The sequence below is a fragment of the Bufo bufo genome, chromosome 8 (assembly GCF_905171765.1).
Source record: "Bufo bufo chromosome 8, aBufBuf1.1, whole genome shotgun sequence".
Lineage (NCBI taxonomy): Eukaryota > Metazoa > Chordata > Amphibia > Anura > Bufonidae > Bufo > Bufo bufo.
The window spans coordinates 13,783,943-13,803,246 of record NC_053396.1 but is presented as its reverse complement, the minus strand read 5'-3'; the positions used below and the strand labels follow the sequence as shown (position 1 = coordinate 13,803,246).

At 43.8% G+C, this 19,304-nt stretch overlaps 1 protein-coding gene across 2 annotated transcripts in view; it reads right to left on the bottom strand.

Moving 5' to 3' along the window:
* The window catches only part of CACNA1B (calcium voltage-gated channel subunit alpha1 B), a 277,505-nt gene that overhangs the window by 26,327 nt on the left and 231,874 nt on the right, over nucleotides 1–19,304 (bottom strand). For both annotated transcript variants that reach the window (XM_040442805.1, XM_040442806.1), the window contains 7 exons: nucleotides 15,541–15,546; nucleotides 9,556–9,672; nucleotides 8,574–8,639; nucleotides 6,833–6,924; nucleotides 5,014–5,164; nucleotides 4,298–4,425; nucleotides 1,645–1,741 (listed from right to left, as the gene is read on the bottom strand). In XM_040442805.1, coding sequence (XP_040298739.1) covers nucleotides 1,645–1,741; nucleotides 4,298–4,425; nucleotides 5,014–5,164; nucleotides 6,833–6,924; nucleotides 8,574–8,639; nucleotides 9,556–9,672; nucleotides 15,541–15,546 — 657 coding nt within the window. The remainder of the gene's footprint in view (nucleotides 1–1,644; nucleotides 1,742–4,297; nucleotides 4,426–5,013; nucleotides 5,165–6,832; nucleotides 6,925–8,573; nucleotides 8,640–9,555; nucleotides 9,673–15,540; nucleotides 15,547–19,304) is intronic.

Sequence of the window (19,304 nt, the reverse complement as noted above, 5' to 3'; positions counted from 1 at the left end):
GAATCGTTTCCCACAAAACTAGATATCAATCTACAGGGTGGGCCATTTATATGGATACACCTTAATAAAATGGGAATGGTTGGTGATATTAACTTCCTGTTTGTGGCACATTAGTATATGTGAGGGGGGAAACTTTTCAAGATGGATGGTGACCATGGCGGCCATTTTGAAGTCGGCCATTTTGAATCCAACTTTTGTTTTTTCAATAGGAAGAGGGTCATGTGACACATCAAACTTATTGGGAATTTCACAAGAAAAACAATGGTGTGCTTGGTTTTAACGTAACTTTATTCTTTCATAAGTTATTTACAAGTTTCTGACCACTTACAAAATGTGTTCATTGTGCTGCCCATTGTGTTGGATTGTCAATGCAACCCTCTTCTCCCACTCTTCACACACTGATAGCAACACCGCAGAAGAAATGGTAGCACAGGCTTCCAGTATCCGTAGTTTCAGGTGCTGCACATCTCGTATCTTCACAGCATAGACGATTGCCTTCAGATGATACGAGATGTGCAGCACCTGAAACTACGGATACTGGAAGCCTGTGCTAGCATTTCTCCTGCAGTGTTGCTATCAGTGTGTGAAGACTGGGAGAAGAGGGTTGCATTGACAATCCAACACAATGGGCAGCACATTGAACACATTTTGTAAGTGGTCAGAAACTTGTAAATAACTCATGAAAGAATAAAGTTACGTTAAAACCAAGCACACCATTGTTTTTCTTGTGAAATTCCCAATAAGTTTGATGTGTCAAATGACCCTCTTCCTATTGAAAAAACAAAAGTTGGATTCAAAATGGCCAACTTCAAAATGGCCGCCATGGTCACCACCCATCTTGAAAAGTTTCCCCCCTCACATATACTAATGTGCCAGAAACAGGAAGTTAATATCACCAACCATTCCCATTTTATTAAGGTGTATCTATATAAATGGCCCACCCTGTATATCATATCTGCTCAGTTCCTCCTGCTCTCTATTATGCTTCCTGCAATTTGGACGTGTCACGTGAAGGGCGCATACTGAATTTTGCTAGCCTTTGTAGTAGATATCCACATAGCTTCCAAGTATGCATTGCACCCTACTTCTACCCTAGACCTATGGTAAAGTAAATTTCATGGTGTCTACTGCTCAGGTGACCTCTTTTTGCGCCCATACATTTTTGCATGGGGTATATTTTACCTTTCAGTAAGCTTAGGCTAAGGAGTCAGAGACATATCTAGTACATGCAAGTATACATAGTTCCATGGGAAATATAAAACATGCACCACAATGCAAGAAGTCATGCAGAGAAGAGTCTTCTAGAGTAGAACGTACAGGAAGTTTGTCTACTTGTAGAAAAGAGTAGGGGGTGGTGGGGTAAATAGGGTAGTCTTAGGTTTGGGAATAGAGGACGTGAATACAACCCTTTAGAAGAACTAGGGAAAATTTATTAGAGGGTCGCATTAATGCTCAGATGCGTGGAGGACATGAATTGGGAAAGTTGCAGAGATACTGTTTGGATGGTAGATCTCAGGGACCACTGGTTTTACATAGAAAGGTATTCACACGGGAAAGCACAGCACGGTACGGGCACAGTACAGAGACAGGAGAAAAGGCTGGAAGCCAGTGAGATACTGGTGGAGGTCGACACATCTCTTCTACCTTATATGCCACACGTGCAGGGCATTTCTTTCCCAAGCCAAGGGGAGGGGGCATGTGTCGTAGCATCTCGTACATGTCAGTGTAACCAATGCGCCCACTGCAGCAACGGGAAGGAGGAGGCACAGGTGGAGAGGCAAGGACAGAAGGACAAGACATGGAGAGAGGTAGACATCGGTAGAGGAGGGAAGATGGCAAAGATATAATTTTAGGAAAGTGGGTAAGACATGAGAAGCCCACAAGAGTAGGCGTAGGAAAATGAAGACAAAAGACAAGAAGGAAAATGAAAAAAATTAAACGAAAATTTCGGACGTGAGAACATTTTCAGTGTTGTTGAGGGCAAGGAAGACAGGAGAGGGGAGACAAAGAGGAAGATAAGAGGAATATTTAACATCCAGGGACAAAAATTTCATGAAGACAAAGAGATTACATAACCCACAAGGGTCAAGATGAAAGATGGGAAGAAGAAGGAGTACGGACAAGCAGAAGGAAGTGATGAAGGCCGAGCAGGGGGTTGAGAATGGGAAGGAAACAGACAAAAAAAACATATCTGATTAGCCTGAAACTGTACACTCCTGTCACCGAAGCACAGGTATGTTTTTTTGCATCATTTGGGTGAGCGAAGGTTAGTCGGGAGGGAGGGGATGTTGCTTTCTTTCTGTTCAAACCCTTTCACTGAAGATGGTCTTGAGCAGAGAGAGCACAAGGTGACATTTCAATGCTCCTTGTTTTTAACCATAGGGGGGGGCGCCAGTTTAAACCCTTCAATGACAAGTGCATCGCATTCCCCTGCGGCATTGAAGGGGATAAAAATATTCTGATCATCATGCTTGGAAGAGGCACCAGGCAGCAACACCAATGAGAAGATGACTTCATTATCCCATTCACAAATCTCATTGATGAAATAACCCACCCCACACACCCGGTTGGATCCCAGATTATCGCTGATGATCTCTCTGGTGAAGCTACCTGGCAGCCTGTTTGGCAGGGGATAAAGCATGATGAAGGGGCAGGGCTAGCCTCGCGTTCCCATGCAGGCGCAGCCCCTCAGAATTTTATCAGACTGCTTCAAACCCCAATTGGTATGGATGCAAACTGGCTTTTGGCTGCAAACCTTGTAAGCCACCCGCGATGGGCAGCGTTTCCCCAGCCCCAGTGGAGGGGCAATAACACGCAATAAATTGTACATATCCTTATAGTGAATACGGCAACTAGAAAAAGAACAATACAGTATATCATGGACTAGCAAAATAAAGGAAAATAAGAAAAAAGCGAAAAATAAGAAAGTAAAATTCCTTTTAAACTATTCTCAGAAAAAAAAAACTATGTTAAGATACATAGCATTAATGCAGAACTCATTGAAGTGGGGGTGGGGGGGGGGGGCATGGCAGAATTAAAATGGGTCCCCCTTCTTCAGTGCTAGTTTGGTCTTCAAAGGGCAGGCTCCTGATATTGAGGACCTATCCTCAAGATAGGCCATTAATATCCAATGGGTAGGGGTCTGACATCCTGCACCCCCACCATTTACTTGTTCCCTGCAGCCTCTGGCCCTGGAATTAGCACTTTGATTGGAACAGGAAGCAGACAGCTCCATTTAAAGCGTAGTGGCCATTCCAGGTTACTGCAGCTCAGCTCCCATTCACTTCAACGGTAACTGAGCTGCAGTAACCCAGCATGGCCACTACATTTTGAATGGAGCCGTCTGCTTCCTGCTCCATTCAAGAGCTAGTTCCAGCGCTGGGCACTGCAGGGGACAGTGTGTCAAACCCCTACCAATCGGATATTAATCAGGAGCCTTGCAAACCCCATTAAGCTGGCCATATACTTCACAAAGCAAGTGTTCTGCTGACAGCTATTTCTCCCAACCCTTCATACACATGCATGCTCAGCTTGGTCAAGGGTAAGAGGGGTGTAAGCAGCGTCCAGGCACCTCTGATGGTGGCCTATCTCCTCTGAGAACAAAAGTATTGGGGATCTTGAAATTGAACTGCCTAAAGCCTCATGCAGACGTCCGTGGAACATGGTCCGTGAGATACCGGACTGGCATTCTGCTTAGTGCAGGAGCGCACGGCGTCATAGCAACCAATGACGCCGTGCGCTCCTGCACTAAGCAGAATGCCAGTCCGGTATCTCACGGACCATGTTCCACGGATGTCTGCATGAGGCTTAATTCTTCTTTCCCCTCAAGATCCGCCATCAGGAGAAAGCAGCGGACACCCCAAAATGCATTATATGGTCAGCCAGTCCCTTTGAAATCGTGTATGACCTTCATATGTGCATGCTTGCCTCTAGCAAGAGGTACTGGTGGATGGGTTCCACCAGCCATGAGCCCTATATCAACTGCATGTTCTATGTCTATGGCAGGGAGGCTAATGATATAAGATGGTACAGTCGTGAGTCCGATGCTTGGTGTCATGGCTCTCTTTTACTGTACGCTAATCCTATAAATTTAGGAAAGCATTAGGAATAATTCAGCTATACCTAATGTTAATATAATCATTGCTATCATTAGTCATACTATTAGCAGTGGTAGCAATATTATATTACTATTGCTCTTATACCTAATAATAAAAAGTGACCACATGTCATATTACAATGCATTAGGCGTGGTGCAATGCCATCATCTATGCAATTTTCAAACACAACATTCACGTACCAAGCAGCGGGGTCATACTCGGCCCAGACACGTATAAACTCATCCAGATGATGAGGACCCAAAATGGACGAGTCCCGTGTTAGGTATTCAAAATTGTCCATGATGACGGCCACAAAAAGATTGAGCATCTACTCAGGAACAGAGAAGACAGGCGGAAATGCATTATTTTATCACACATAACCATATACAGTATATACACATTCTTTAGGATATGGATGAAGGTAGTCTCCCATAAAATAAAAAAAACATGATGAAAGGGCAGGGCTAGCCTCACATTCACACAATTTTGCAATGGTCTTTGCAGAAATATTATTGTCTCAGAGCCTGGGCCCAACAGTGGATTCCTGTGGTACTTCTGGCCAGATGGCCATGAGTATGATGTGGCCAGCTTTGAGTGCCCCATTTGGTGCTTGGTGCTAAGGCACATAACTGAGTCGAATGGAGCCTACAGACCCCATAGACTATAAAGGGGTCTTTCAGGTGCCTGCTCAAAGGAAGATTTTTGAAGTGGAGACAAAAGTCCTGCATGCACGACTTTTGTCTCCTCTTCAAAAATCTTCCTCTGAGCGGAAACCTAAACCTCAGTTCTGTGCCAAATCCGTCCATTCCGTTCTCCTGCTCCCATAACGGAACAGAAGAACAGAAAGGCTGAACGCTAATGTGAACTCAGCCTTAGGAGCCATGTGGAGGTTACATTAGCTATTAAGGGGACTCACCAGGAATGAGCACAGGAAGATGAAGGAGACAAAATAGAAGTAGGCAAAGTCACTTCCACAGTCGTCTCTGGTGTTGCCTGAACGGGGGTCACATGGCTTGTTGCTGAGACATGAGAGCATAATTTCATGCCATCCTTCTCCAGTGGCGCTCCTACAAGAAAGGACGAAACACAGAGTTACTTTGTTTGTTCACGGTGGCTCTTACCATGTATTGCAATAATGTGCTATAAAAGTGCTCCAAGCACCATCCAAGCATCCAGCGGTGGTGTGACAATGAAGAAAGTAGCTTGTGGAATTTGGAATGGGTCCCTTTGTGGACATCGGGTGCATTCTGATACTTGCTGAAATTTGCAATTTTTCTCTGTATTTGTATAGAGAGCAGATTTGACATAATAGGCCGTATCCACCAGCCACTAGGTGAAGGTGTTTTCTTTCTTAATAGGGTGGAGTAAGTCGGCATTGTGGAGAGTCAGTTTGTGCCTACACACTGTAGTGAGAGGAGCTCATGCAGAGAACTGATCTACTTGCCTGTCCTGGATTTAGGTACCAGCTACTTGCCAGTCCTGGATTTAGGTTACCAGAAGAACCTTCAAAAGCAGGTCAAATGTACAAAAGAGGTTACGTGAAAGCCCAGTTGCAATAACCTGTCTAAAAGGACATATTGGCTCTACAGCACACAGTTTTCTTCTGGTGCCTGGATATATCTAAAAGCAGCTTGGCCAACTGTGAGAAGTATCCACATCCCACAGACCAACAGATTTTGTGGAAGTGCACTGTTTGTACAACAACCTGTCTAAAAAAAGGTGCAGAACATAGTCTGACATTAGGTGACCACCCTGTTGGTTGCATGAAAGTAAATCTCTGGATGCTAATGTAATAGTCAGCTAGAGAAGTGCAGTGTAAGGGAAAATTTCTCCAAAGAGACGACTGTGCCTGTTAATGCAAATGGCAGCCTTGTCATCTGCAAGAACTGTAAAAATTGCATGTGTGTAACATCTGCCAGTCCATGCATGCTGAAACTGTGACTAGTGTCTTTGACCTGAAACTTCAGTACTGTTTGCTGCAAGCTGGCATCTTCATTTTCTGCACCACTACACTACACCGACAACTTTCATCCTCCAGCTTCACCTCAAAACCCTCAACACCAAGGGCACCCCAACCTACATCAGGCTAGAGAACCCTCAACACCAGGAAATGCCCCGAGAGAACAAATGTGCACCCTTCCACATCACTACATGAGTCCAGGGAATGTCAGAAGCTTGAGTACTACTACTCCCATGCTGCAGAATCCAAAGTGGAAATTTGACATAACTGCGGATTTGGAAACCTGCAGTATGCTTCATTTACTGCATAGATTTCAAAACCCTATCCATATGTATGGCACAGTAATGTGCTGCATAAATCCTGCTAAATGTCTGAATTCGCTCTTATGTAATAACGGAGTTATGCTGTAAGGCTCTGTTTTTTCATCATGTTCAGTGTATTCTCTGGGAAAGTTCCCAGCACATATGCCGAATGTAACCATAGCCCCCACACACCAGGCCAGTATGCATGAGTATATTGTTTCTTCACTGTATAGTGTATAGTTTTCTGTTCTTTCTTGAACAGAGGGATATAGTAAAAAAAATCATACACCACACAATATATATATATATATATTTTTTTTTTCAGTGGGAGTCAATGGCCAACATATGCTACTGTATCCCCAGGCAATGGCATATGCCAGAGACTTCCATTAGAGGTATATTTAGGAATACTCTGGACATATACCTCCAACGGAACCAAAAAATCCAGGTCAATGCATTTGTAAAAACCTTACCTAAACAGTAGCATTAAGGCTTGAAAAAAGGTGCGGAAGTTATTGTGTCTGTTGATTGCGCTGTCATCAACCAGTGCAATGTTCCCAAAGACCTGAAAATGTGAAAAATAACAACAATCATGGCATCTGCTGGACACATAAAAGATACATATCTATCCCATAGAGTCTCCATATGATTTCCACTAATTGGGTGAAAGCTCCACTGGGACATCTACAACAGAGTAGGGGAAACCCTATACTATGGTGCCTGGGGGTCTACCGGAGAGAAACTTGTCTCTGAATTTCTCCAATGATCCGAGCAGGAAGTCACAAGATGAACATGCAAAAAATATTGCATTATGTCTAGTGCAGGGCCTCAGGGTTTGGACAGTAGGATTGTCTCTTTGATGCTTTTTGAATCCTTGTGTCCTGCACCTTCTCCTCAGGCCCTTCGTATGGAATAGTGCATGGAGTGTCCCTTTAATGGGAAGGCACCTCTAAAGACAACTTCCAGGTGAAGCAACTTTAATGTAGTAGTTATCTAGTTTAGGAGGAATAATGAGGCCACTTGGGGCACTTTTAAACGGGCCGATGATCGGGAATGAACAATGCTCATTCCTGATCACTGATCTGTCTAAACATGCCAGCGATTACCCAACAAACGAGGAAACGCTTGTTTTTCTGATGATTATATCTTTTATGGGCCACTAGAATAATAGTTTGTCAGCAGCACATTGCTCAGTGTAACCAGGGATACACTGCCGATACATAAGATGTATGCGGATGAACGATCATGTTAACGATCATTTGTCCCCATACCGACAATGACTGCTGCATGTATAAGGCACTGAAAGGCTTATTCAGGTTGTTATAAGTTTTCCCCTATAAAACTGACAGGGGCCCTAACACTGGGACCCCCACCGGTTATAGGAATGGGGACCCAGCACCCCTTGGATACAGACAAAATGAACGAATTGGCAGGTCGAGCATGTAAAATGCACCCCCATTTATCTCTATAGGACTATGGGAAATAGATGAGTGGCAGTGCATTTTAGGTGGCTCAATTTTCTTGTGATCGGTGGGGGTTCAAGCAGTTGGACCCCCAGTGATTTAATAGTTAACCTCTATCCTCCGGATAGGGATTAACTTGTAACAAATGTAATACCCATTTAAAGGGATTCTGTCACCTCGTATAACACAAATTCAGATTTTAAACCAGTCATGCTCCACAGCTTACCTTGAATCGGCTGTGCTGTTTTTTATTGTAATTCGTCCAGCAGTTTTGCAGAAAAACGACTTTTATAAAACCTTGAAGGTGCCCAGAGGGGCGTTATGTTCCCCTTTGTGTGCCCAGTAACGCCCCTCTTACAGTGCCCAAATCGCCTTCCTCCAGAATCCCTAACCGCCCACAGCGTCTCATCCCTCTCCTCCCCCTCCCTGACGGCCGAGCGAAGTCTCGCGCAGACGCAGTACCCACTGAGGGCTGCGCCAGTGCGATTTGCTGGAGACTGAGGGCAGGAGCTTCATCGTCGTCACTGGGCATGCTCCGAGCCCAGTGACGTCCGATGCTCTTGCGAGACTTCGCTCGGCCGTCAGGGAGGGGGAGGAGAGGGATGAGACGCTGTGGGCGGTTAGGGATTCTGGAGGAAGGCGTTTTGGGCACTGTAACCCCTTGAATGGGCGCTGGTGGACATGCTATACCGTCACTAGGAGCTCGTTAATGGGCTCTTCATGTAAAAAGACCCTTATAGTGATCACTTACCTGCATGCCAATGATGGCATAGATGAAAAATAGCATTGCAATAAGGAGGCAGACGTATGGCAGGGCCTATAGACAGACAGAAAAATGTATATAGTTATGTATGTGAAACATTTGTATCATACATAATAAGTGAAAGTTTCAATTTTTTTTTACTTTAGATCAGTGCAGCTATTCTGGATATATCAAGAATAGGGAATGAATATTAGACTGTTGGGGGTCCGACTGCTGGGACCCCAATGGATCACAAGAACAGGGGCCCCTAGTGTGAAGCTATAGGTCGAGCTTGTGCACTGCCGATCCATTCATCTCTATGGGACTGGCGGAAATAATCAAGCTCTTCTACTCTAGCTATTTCCAGCAGTCCCATAGAGACGAATGGAGCGGCAGTGCAGACAGATGGAGCGATAAACATAGACATGTTCTATTTTTGACTGTTTTAATGGCCAGACGGACCCCTGTTCTTAATAGCCGCTTAGATGGGAGTGCATCGGTGTAACGGGTACACTATGTAAAAAAGGGGTCAAATAAAAAATATAATACTCAGCTCATCCACTTCAATACGAGGTAACACTTGCACCACACTGGAGGCAGTGAGACCTGTGCTCCCAGTGGGATGAAGTCACATGATCACACTGGGAGCGTCAGGTCCTGCTGCCTCCATTGAGGCACAATTGTTTCCGTGCGTGCAAGTGGATGAGGTTATTTTTTTTTTGTTGGGACCAGCAGAATGCAATACTTATAATGGGGGCGGCAGGGGAGGCATTTTAGATACTTGGGGGCACTATGGGGGCATTATGTACACTGAGGGTACCGCAGGGGATGGGATGTTAAAAAAAAACCTATGAAATTAACGGCTGTTGAAAACAGATGCAAAATAGATGCAAAACGGACAGCCAGACAGAAAATGGATAAATGTTTTTAACAGAAGTGTGAATGTACCCCTATAGAACTTTTTAAAGTAACCATTGCTGGATGAGCAAACCTTAAATGACTGCACAAAGGTCCAGAGAAGGATGCGGATGGTGTAACCTTGGCGCAACAGCTTAATCAGCCGAGCTGCTCGAAAGAGTCGCAGGAAACTCAGATTGATAAAATTTTCCTGTAATAGATAAAGGATTTAGTAAATTATAATTTTTTATTTTTTGGACGATTCCTATTAACGTTGTTTTTGTCATATTTTCCAACGTGCTCCACCCAGCAAAATAAGCCAAGCCCAATTCACTTCATTCCAGTATCAAGCACAAAACTTGCAGCTCGCTGACACTTCAAGACCCAGGAGGAAAAACTGAGATACAATCACATGCAATCTGTCACCCTGCAATGGTATTAGTTGTCGCCTCAGACACCCACGTGTAGCTCGGCTAATATAAAATGCTTCCAGAAACAGGTTATTGTGGTCAGTTATTAAAGGAGAAGGTTGATAATAAAGGACCTAGACAGGGATGAGAATAGAAGAGAGCTGGCTAAGGAGCAAAATGGGTCTACCTCCTGTTGATGGTGTGATACCCAAACTATATGTTCGAGGTGTTGCCACGTGCAAACTACACTTCCTATGGGGAAGGGAGATTAGTCCTATCTGAACTAGGTCTCTATGACATGTATCATAATTTCACACATTCTTGTTGATAAATCAGAGGCAATTACGCCCCAAGAATGCCATAACCTCCTAAGGATGCCTATTTCTTGGTGGGGCTTACATAAGCCCTGTCCATTTTTGGTCCAGGACAGGCCAAATTTTCCAGGATTGTCTAGGGACAGTTACCTGCAGATTCAGAACTTTTGGCAACTATGCATAGATACCCAAAATTAGGATTTGGGGAAATCAATTGTTACAAGTGTTTTCTTTTTATTAGAGGAGTTGTCCAGCCTTTTGGTAAGTAGGCCATGATTAGCTGATCAGCGGAGGGGGGTCTGACACAGTGCAAACCCACTGATCAGCTGTTCAATGTAGCTCTGTCGTTGGAAGTTGTCATTGGAGCCAAACAGCACCGTCAACATTGTAATGGAGGGTGCTCACTACTACAGCACTGTTCCTATTGAAGTCAAGCTCCCTCAAGTGAAGCTCTATCTACGACAAGGTTGAAGGAGAAATGTAGTTCCAGCACCGACTTCCAACAATGGAGCAACACCAAATAGCTGATCAGCAGGGGTGTGGGTTGTTGAACCTCCACTGATCAGCTAGTGATGGCCTATTCTGAGGAAAGGCCATCATTTACTAAAGGCAGGACAATCCCTCTTGGCCTCTGTTGGGTTGGTAGATGCAGAGCCGCATCTACCATGAGGCAAGATGCGTCGGCAGTGGCTGACGCAGCATTTCAATTTTCACAGCAGAAAGGCTAGGGGCACCCCTGGCTAGATGTCTATATACCTTTTCTTTTACTGTATAGAGAGTAGTTGTCTATGCATTTTCTATGCAGAGGCATCCAATAAAAAGAGTATGTGTAACAGCGACCTCTGTACGGTGCTGTTCCCCCACTCATCACCGTAGTCCCAGGCGCTGTTCTCATCTGTGATCTCTACTTTCAGCCTCTGTTGCAGCTCTGGACTCTGCCTGTGCTGTTGGTATTACCTATGTGGATTTCGCTCCACAACTTCCATTTAACCTGGACACTGCTTGTACTCGGCTGCTGATGTGGCAGTACGCATCACTCCCTGGGCGGGGCTTAGTCATGTCATGTGATCTCGTTAACCTGGCTCTCCTGCAGGTATTTAAGTGCTCAGCCCTTTACCCAGGCGCCTCAGAGTCAAGGTCCTAATCTTGTGCTAAAGAGCTTACTTACCACTCGTGTTCCTGACTTCATACTTCGTTCCTGGACTGTGTTTATCGTCTGATCCCTGCCCGCTTGCATCACCTCTCCCGTTGCCGACCCAGATTGTCTGACCTTGTTCTCGCACCGCCTGCCCTGACCCATTGCTTGTTCTGACTACGTCTTTGCCTCTTCCTCCGGTTTTTGTCTTGTTGCTCTCGGTAATGACCCTGTCTATCTGACCACGTCTGTACTGTCCGTACCTTCGCAGGTACCTCCTGGTCTGCCTGGACTAGCTGCCACTGACTGGTTTACGTTATGGAGTAGCCCCTGGCAATTACCGACGGTCAAGCCTATCCTCACCATCTGAGGCTCTAGTGAAATCCGGGTAGTTGCTTAGTTACTCCCCTCCAGAGTATTGCTAATCAGTGGCACAGTGGGTTCACATCCGCTGATCCGTGATAGTATGCAATATATAACATGAAGCCTATAGGCGATATATATGCCATGGTAGGCCTATTTAGTGGCCTATCCCTGGAAAGCCTCCTGAAGGAGTACATTACCTCCAACAGAGAGCTTCAATGTAGTACAAAGCCCGATTTTTAGTAGCTGGTTACAGGTCTCTTCCATCAGTCCACAAGTCTATTTTGGTCCATACAGCAAATCTTATGGCATATGCAGGGGATCGAAAGATATGGCTATGGAGTGAGGGCACGCTCACCCTATAACCCACTGGTTGGCAAGTCTTGTTTGCTTGTTATTATTCCATGCTTTTATCAATCACATTCCCCCCACACCCCACCACCACTCAATGTGCCTTTCAGCCCCCGAGCCTAAGCATGCTTCTCATACAAATCCCCTTCCCGCGAGGTCACATAAGCTGCATATTAAAAGCAGAAGCAGAGCGCACCCGCAGGCTGCAATCTGACAGAAAGGCAGAAAGGAAAAGTGATTGGGATGGATGCATAGATATGATAAAATTCAGGACAATGGTAAGTAAAGAAAAGGTGAAAAGGAAATGAATATGCAGCAGATTTCCTTGTCTTTAGAATGGGCCCAATGAATAATATTTCCCTCCTACATCTATTGGAAACAATGACTGAACTGATACTTAAATGTCTAGTCAAAGGAAACCAAGTGTTTTTGCAACACAACCAAAGGGTCTACAGGACCAAATAGGCCTAAAAGCCAAAAATGTTGATCTCACTGGTGGACGGTTTCAAGGTAGAAGCAGATTCATTTTTTTGATGCTGGATATATTAACATAAATTGAAAAACAGCAAAAATGGTAAGAAGTATATATTACAATGAGGTTAGATTTTACTTTTTGCTGTCTATTTAAATTTAATAAGTCAAAGGAGGAGCTTGATGTTTTCGAGTGGTCTGCTCTGTCTTGATGGCCTTAGAGGTAGAACTTTTCAATGTAACTCCTGCCTATTGACATTTTGGGGTTAAGATGTGGCGTGGTGGCATGAGGCACATACAGAAGATAATAAAGTTGCATCAAAGTCAGGAAAAGATTCAACTTACAGAATCTGATTACTACCGTGTATAGTTTTCTCAAACAATATGCTAAAATGTTGTCCTGTTGGACCACCATCTTGCATGCATTCAAGGCCAAAATGGATTTTCAAGGGGGTTACTATCATAAGTAAAGACATTTTTAAATATCTTTGGAAAACAGCCTGCTTATATTCTCGAAGACTAGAGGTCTTTTCCCATTTCTGCTCCAGTTCCCTAGGGGCTTAATCATGACTGATTTATGGTCCTTCAAGATGGTGGCTTTAAGGTGACTATTTTGTTGGCTTCCACCAATAAGATGTCAATGTGGATTAACAGGCCGTGCTTCCTTTCTGTTCCCTCAATGCTGTGTCACATGATTCATCCCACGTACAAGTTACATTCACTTAAATTGCACCATGCGATGTCTGAGGTCACATGCAGAGGGACAGAGGTCACTGTTATTAGGACACTGTAGTGTAACAATCCTAGTTTAATAGATGGCACCTCCCTCTTACTGTATAGTCTGTCACCATTTACCTCCCCATTGTGAACCCATTCTTGGTTGCCTGGATTCTTCAGACAGTGACCGCTGTCCCTATTCCTCCTTGGGAATTACATTCAGGCTTCAGTAGGGCTTAAAGAGAAGGCAAGTGTTGAGCAACTCAAAAGTGAAAATAATATAGTCACCTAACTATGTCTTTCTAGCAGCAAAAATACTGGAATACTTGGAGTACAATGGTCTAGTAGTGATCTTGGAAGAAGAGCTACATCTAGTTAATTGTAGTTAATAAAGTTAAAAGGGCTTTTCTGATGAACATGGCCAGTTTCCATGGGCGCTATAAGACCACATGCACATCATTGATGGGATCCCCCTGGCCTTCTAGGAGACAAAATGCAGAGTCTACTATGGTGGATTCAGCTCCACAATTTATTACTTGGTCAGCTACTTATCTCAATGGCCAAAATGTAATACTACACATGCCTGTATGGCTGGATTGGCCTTCTCACAGTTGATAGCTGAGGGAACCAAAGCCATACCTGCGGTAATTAGGTTCCACAGGATAGGTCATCAATATCACATCAGTGGGGTTTCGGTGAGCTAGGCTTCCTCCCCGATGCACAGTGCCATACATCGTATAGCGACTATACTTGGAATTGCAGCTCAGCCCCATTGGCTTATCTGCAATTTGGCCATGTGACCGATGTACGATGACGTCACATGGCCTAGGAAGATGCCATGGTGCTCATGGAGCGACCAGCCTCTTCTAGCAGCTGATCGTGGGGATCCTGGGTGTCAGACCCCTGCTGATCTGATAATGATGACCTATCCTGAGGATAGGGAATCAATATTAATTCCTGGATAACCCCTTTAAGCCATATTCTTATCAGTAAGATAAGAATGGAGCTATAATGAGTATTTATGAGCTCTCAGGAGATCAGAGATAAGCTTCACATGAACCTTGATGGAACACAGTGTAAACACAAAGCGTGCTAATAGAGAATCTCCACCCTGTACAGAGAAAGGGGCTGGATTTTTTTTTATAAAGACCAAATTAAAGAGTAACTAAACCTTTGTGTAAAATTTTAATAAGATGTCCCTAATGCCCTAATTAAACTTTTTCTAATATACTTTATTAATTAATTTTGTATTTTATACTTTTACCTCCCTAAAGCGCACTGCATGTCAGCTCTTAGCTTAGCAGAGCAGGCAGAAGCAGGAGCCCGCTCCACTCAGCTAATCCTGGCATAGTACATGCGTACAGAGTACACATGTGCTATGCCAGGAGTTAGTAAACCTTCGGGGGGCACAGGCAGGAGTAGCAATATGCGCTCCTGCCCATACTCCCTGCCTATGCGGCCCCATTCATAAATTTCACAGTCAGCAGTGTACAGAGCAGTCAGCAGTGTACAGAGAACTGAGTTTTAAGACCACAGGGAATGGTGCGCTTTAGGGAGGTAAAAGTATAATAAAAATACAAAAAGAATTAATAAAGTATATTAGAAAAAGTTTTATTAGGGCACTAGGGACATCTTATTAAACTTTTACACAAAGGTTTAGATACTCTTTAATTTTTATTTTAATAAAGACCAATTTAAAAAATGATTTTTAGCTCACAAGGAGTACAATGCAATAATAAAGATGTCCATAGTCATTAATATTCTTTTACTATTCTTCCACTAAAATTAATATAGGACTTTTACCATTTTACCTCTGCTCTGTCTTCCTATGAACTTTTTGTTCACTGCACAAATACAGTTAACCAGAAGAAACCTAATATAAGTCCCTCACCTTTCATGAGATAAGTCCAAGTGTCATCTACTTCTAAATCTTTAGGAGGTGACCAAATATACAAAAGTACGTATACAATTCAGCTTATGGAAATTTTTTGCCATAGACGTGTGAGTTCTTGTGAGGACACCACCCTACATGTTGTGCTTTTAGAAACCTCATTGTCTTTTATATTTTTGCTGCTGAAAGATTTGTAGGTCAAAAGAAAGCTAGTGATTTGTCTATGCCTCCCGGAAAGGGGTACTAATAGCTCATCTTCTGAACCAAATCTAGCCTAAAAACTGAATTGCTCAGCACTTCAACCACCTTCTCTGATAAATCGGTAGCTTGATGCCCCGTTCAAAAGCACAAGCAAAGAAATAATAGAAAGGGCAAAAGTTGCAAATAAATCGAAAATAAGATTGGAAAGATTCTAAACGGAACCAACCGTGTTCTAGGTATGATGTTGTCATGGGTGATTTTGGTGGCACACAGTACACGGGTGTTGCAGGTAATACAACATACAAAGACAGAGGGTGTTTTTTTTATTTTTTGGGGGGAGGGAAGGGAAGGGGGTTGAGTTTTTCCGCAGTGTATGTTGATTGCGTAGCATGAGTCGGCAGGTCATGAAACAAACACAAAAAGGAAAATAAATAAAGAACACAAACACAGAGAGATGTACACACACAAAAAGATGAATCAAATTAAACAGAGCATAAAACAAATAAATTGAGAATTTTATACTGATTTGATTTTTTTAGGACTGCAAGTGAAAAATATTGCTTTCATTTCCAAAACCATATTTTGAAATCAGTTTACAGCGAGTATAATGAATCACAAGTTACTATGGTAATTAGACATTGCTGCAGAAGAATGTGCATTTCATAGTTCAAGGGACTCCTGACAAATTGCAGGAAAATCTACAATTTTCCTTAATATCTAAATTATACATATGCCTAATCTGATTAGGACATCATATTTAAAGGGTCACTGGGTTTTGGTAAAACTTTTGATATGCTTGCTCATTGGGAGTCTGAGAGCTGAGACCCCCACTGATCACTAGAACGAGGAGAGAGAAGCACTCGCATATCACGCTCTCTCGCCTCGCTGCAGAGGACGGAATCGAGGCGGGTCCATGGACTTCTATTGAGCCTGTTGATATGTGCTTGCTTCTGTCTCCTCATTCAAGAGAGCAACCGGCGCATATAACGTTCTCTCTCCTTGCTGCAGAAGGGGGTCTATGACATATCAAAAGTTATCTCAAAACTCGGTGACACATTCAAGTGTAACTCTAGTCAGGGTAACTCTAGTACGCTTCCCATACTTTAGTCTCATGTCAAAATGAATAGCTTTTTTCTGAATGTTTTAGCTGGGACAAATGCAACACGGATACTGGCCGTGTGGGTCCCGCATTTTCCCGTTCCGCACATTCCGCCCTATGTTAAAAATGCCTATGCTTGTCTGCGAAACAGACAAGAATAGGACATGGTTTATCTTGTTTGCGGGACGGCGGAATGGACATACCAATGCGGACAGCACATGGGGTGCTGTCCACATTTTTGGCGGTCTCATTGAAATGAATGAGTCTGCATCCAATCCACAAAAAATGTGGATTGTATGCAGACCAAAAATATGGTCTTAAAGACTGTCACCGGGAAATTCACTGATAACCCAGGTACATTGCCTTGTAGGGCTAGTTCAGCTGCTTTCAATGGTACTTTTCACTTAGTGATCCATTGCTTCCTTCTGGAGATAAATCCATATGCAAACGAGCAGTTAAGAGCACCAAAGGCGGGCCCAAAGCACACTGTGCACCTTTGATTTTCATGCTTGCTCTGCCAGGTTCCTGCATAGTCCTCTCACCTGGCCCTGTCAATCAAGAAGGGTCTGGCAGATAAAGCAAGAGGAGAAAAGGTGCACAGAGTGGCTTGGACCTGCCCTTGGTGCACTTATCTTTCTATTTGCATATGGATAAAAGTACTTTCACCCCAGAATGAAGCAACAGATCAATAAAAGGGTTTTCTAGGATTTTAACAATGATGGCCTTTCCTCAAGATAGGTCATCAATATCAGATCGGCGAGGGTGCCGGGTGTCGGATCAGCTGGTTGAAGAGAAGGCTGCGCTCTGTCCTAGCGCTGCCTTCTCTTCATTGTTTACCTGCTTGCTGTCGACATCGCAGCGGTAAGCAGGTGTCATTACAAGAGGCCTTTCCATTCACTTCTATGGAACGGCTCTGTAGTATACATTTTAAAAGGAATGGGCCGTCCCATAGAAGTGAAAGGGGTGGCTTGTAATGACACCTGCTCACTGCCGCAATGTCGACGGTGAGCAGGTAAACAATGAAAAGAAGGCAGCGCTTGCCGAGAGTCGGACGCCCACCGATCTGATATTGATGACCTATCCTGAGGATAGGTCATCAATATTGAAATCTTGGAAAACCCCTTTAAGTGCAAGGAATCACTGCGTTCAGCTGAGCTAGCCCTATAAGACATTACAGTTCCTAGTAAGAGACTCTAATAAGCAGAAAGTTTACAATTTCCAATAGTTTTGGTGGTCAGCAATTCCCTTTGTAAATTAGACTGGTTTAGAATTCCCTTATCGCAGTATAGCCAATCACACTTTTTTCTTCTAAGCCAAATTAAGCATTATCTATCTTTCCGATTGGTACGCTGTGGATTGAGAAGAATGTGAAATAAAATGAAAGGGATTTTGCATGTGTCCCCATTGGAAAGTGATGTCACGCCACGCTGTCTTTTTTTTCAGGATTTTTTCAGCCTGTGCGATTATTCATCGATGGATGTGAGGATTTAAGAGAAAGACAGTCTGGAGTGAATACAGTTTCCTGGAATACATGACGTTTTTGATGGAGATGCAAGACACAGCCCTTAATATTTGCATTGCATTGTACAATGCAATTTAGAAGGCAGTTAGTATTCGTGAAGGGGAATAACAGCAATGTTAGCAAAAAATTTCAGTTGCCTCAAGCCATCGAGCCTGCATAACTGCACAAACACCATGTATTTTTTAATAACCCAGTGCTATAGTCAGAACTTCTCTTTTTTTTTAAAGATAAATGAGTTGTACTTTGATCACACATGTGCTTTCATAAAAAGTTAATTTACCAAAATCGCAAGTGCTGCTCACAAAAAGAAGTCTGTGGGAAAAAATGCTTTGTAAATATCAGTAGGATTCGGTCAGTTTTCCATTGCATTCCTGCATCTGGTAATTGTCTTCAATGAAAAACAGGCACAGATGTCGAGATGTGTATGGGGTGGTCGGAAGAGATAGAGTAGCTGCCAACTAAATGTTGGGCCAACAGCTATTGAAGGTTTATGGGCGCCTCTTGCCTAAGGGCTCATGCATATGGCTGTTGCCCGGCCGTGCCCATATTGTGGCCCGCAAACAATGGGTCCGCAACACACAGGCAACCGGCCATGTGCACACCGTATTACGGATGCAGACCCATTCACTTAAATGAGTCTGCAATCCGGGAGATACAGTGCGGGGCGGAACAGAGGCACGGATCGGAAGCCCACGGTGCAATTAATACTGGACCGTGAGATGCAGATCGCGGACCCCATTCAAGTGAATGGGTCCACGTCCACAGACGGCGCCCACACAGTTAGTGCCAGTGCATTGCAGCATGTGCAATGCCGGCACACAGTCATGTGCATGAGCCCTAACACTGCCAAAATGGTGGGATCAGCAGATGTTGGGGGAAAAAGAAGAGTCAGACAAGTTGGGATAAGTCACTGCCAGAGATGTTTGGGGCAGATTGGGTCTAGCAGAGGAAATTTGAGGCCAACCGTACTGCTCGAATAAGTAGGGAATATATGGAATAACCCTCAAGACATTTTAAAACTCTGCAGAAAATAATTTATAAGGGAGATTGTCCTCTGCTGAACCTCATGGGACATGTTATGGCTGAGCCTTTTTATTAAAAGGGTTCTACAGATCATTGCGGGGCTGTTTCTCATCACCCCCTCAGCTGATTGAAAGCGCCATGTGCCCTTCACTGTTCACCAGTCACAGCACCATATTTTAAAGGGGTTCTCCATTATCCTCATCAATATCAGATTAGCGGGGGCCCCGCCGATCAGCTGTTTTAAGAGAATGCAGCGCTCGTATGAACACAAAATGTTTTTTGTTACAGTGGCGAGCAGGTGTAATTGCAGCTCAACTGTCCAATTCACTGCAATATAGCAAAAGTA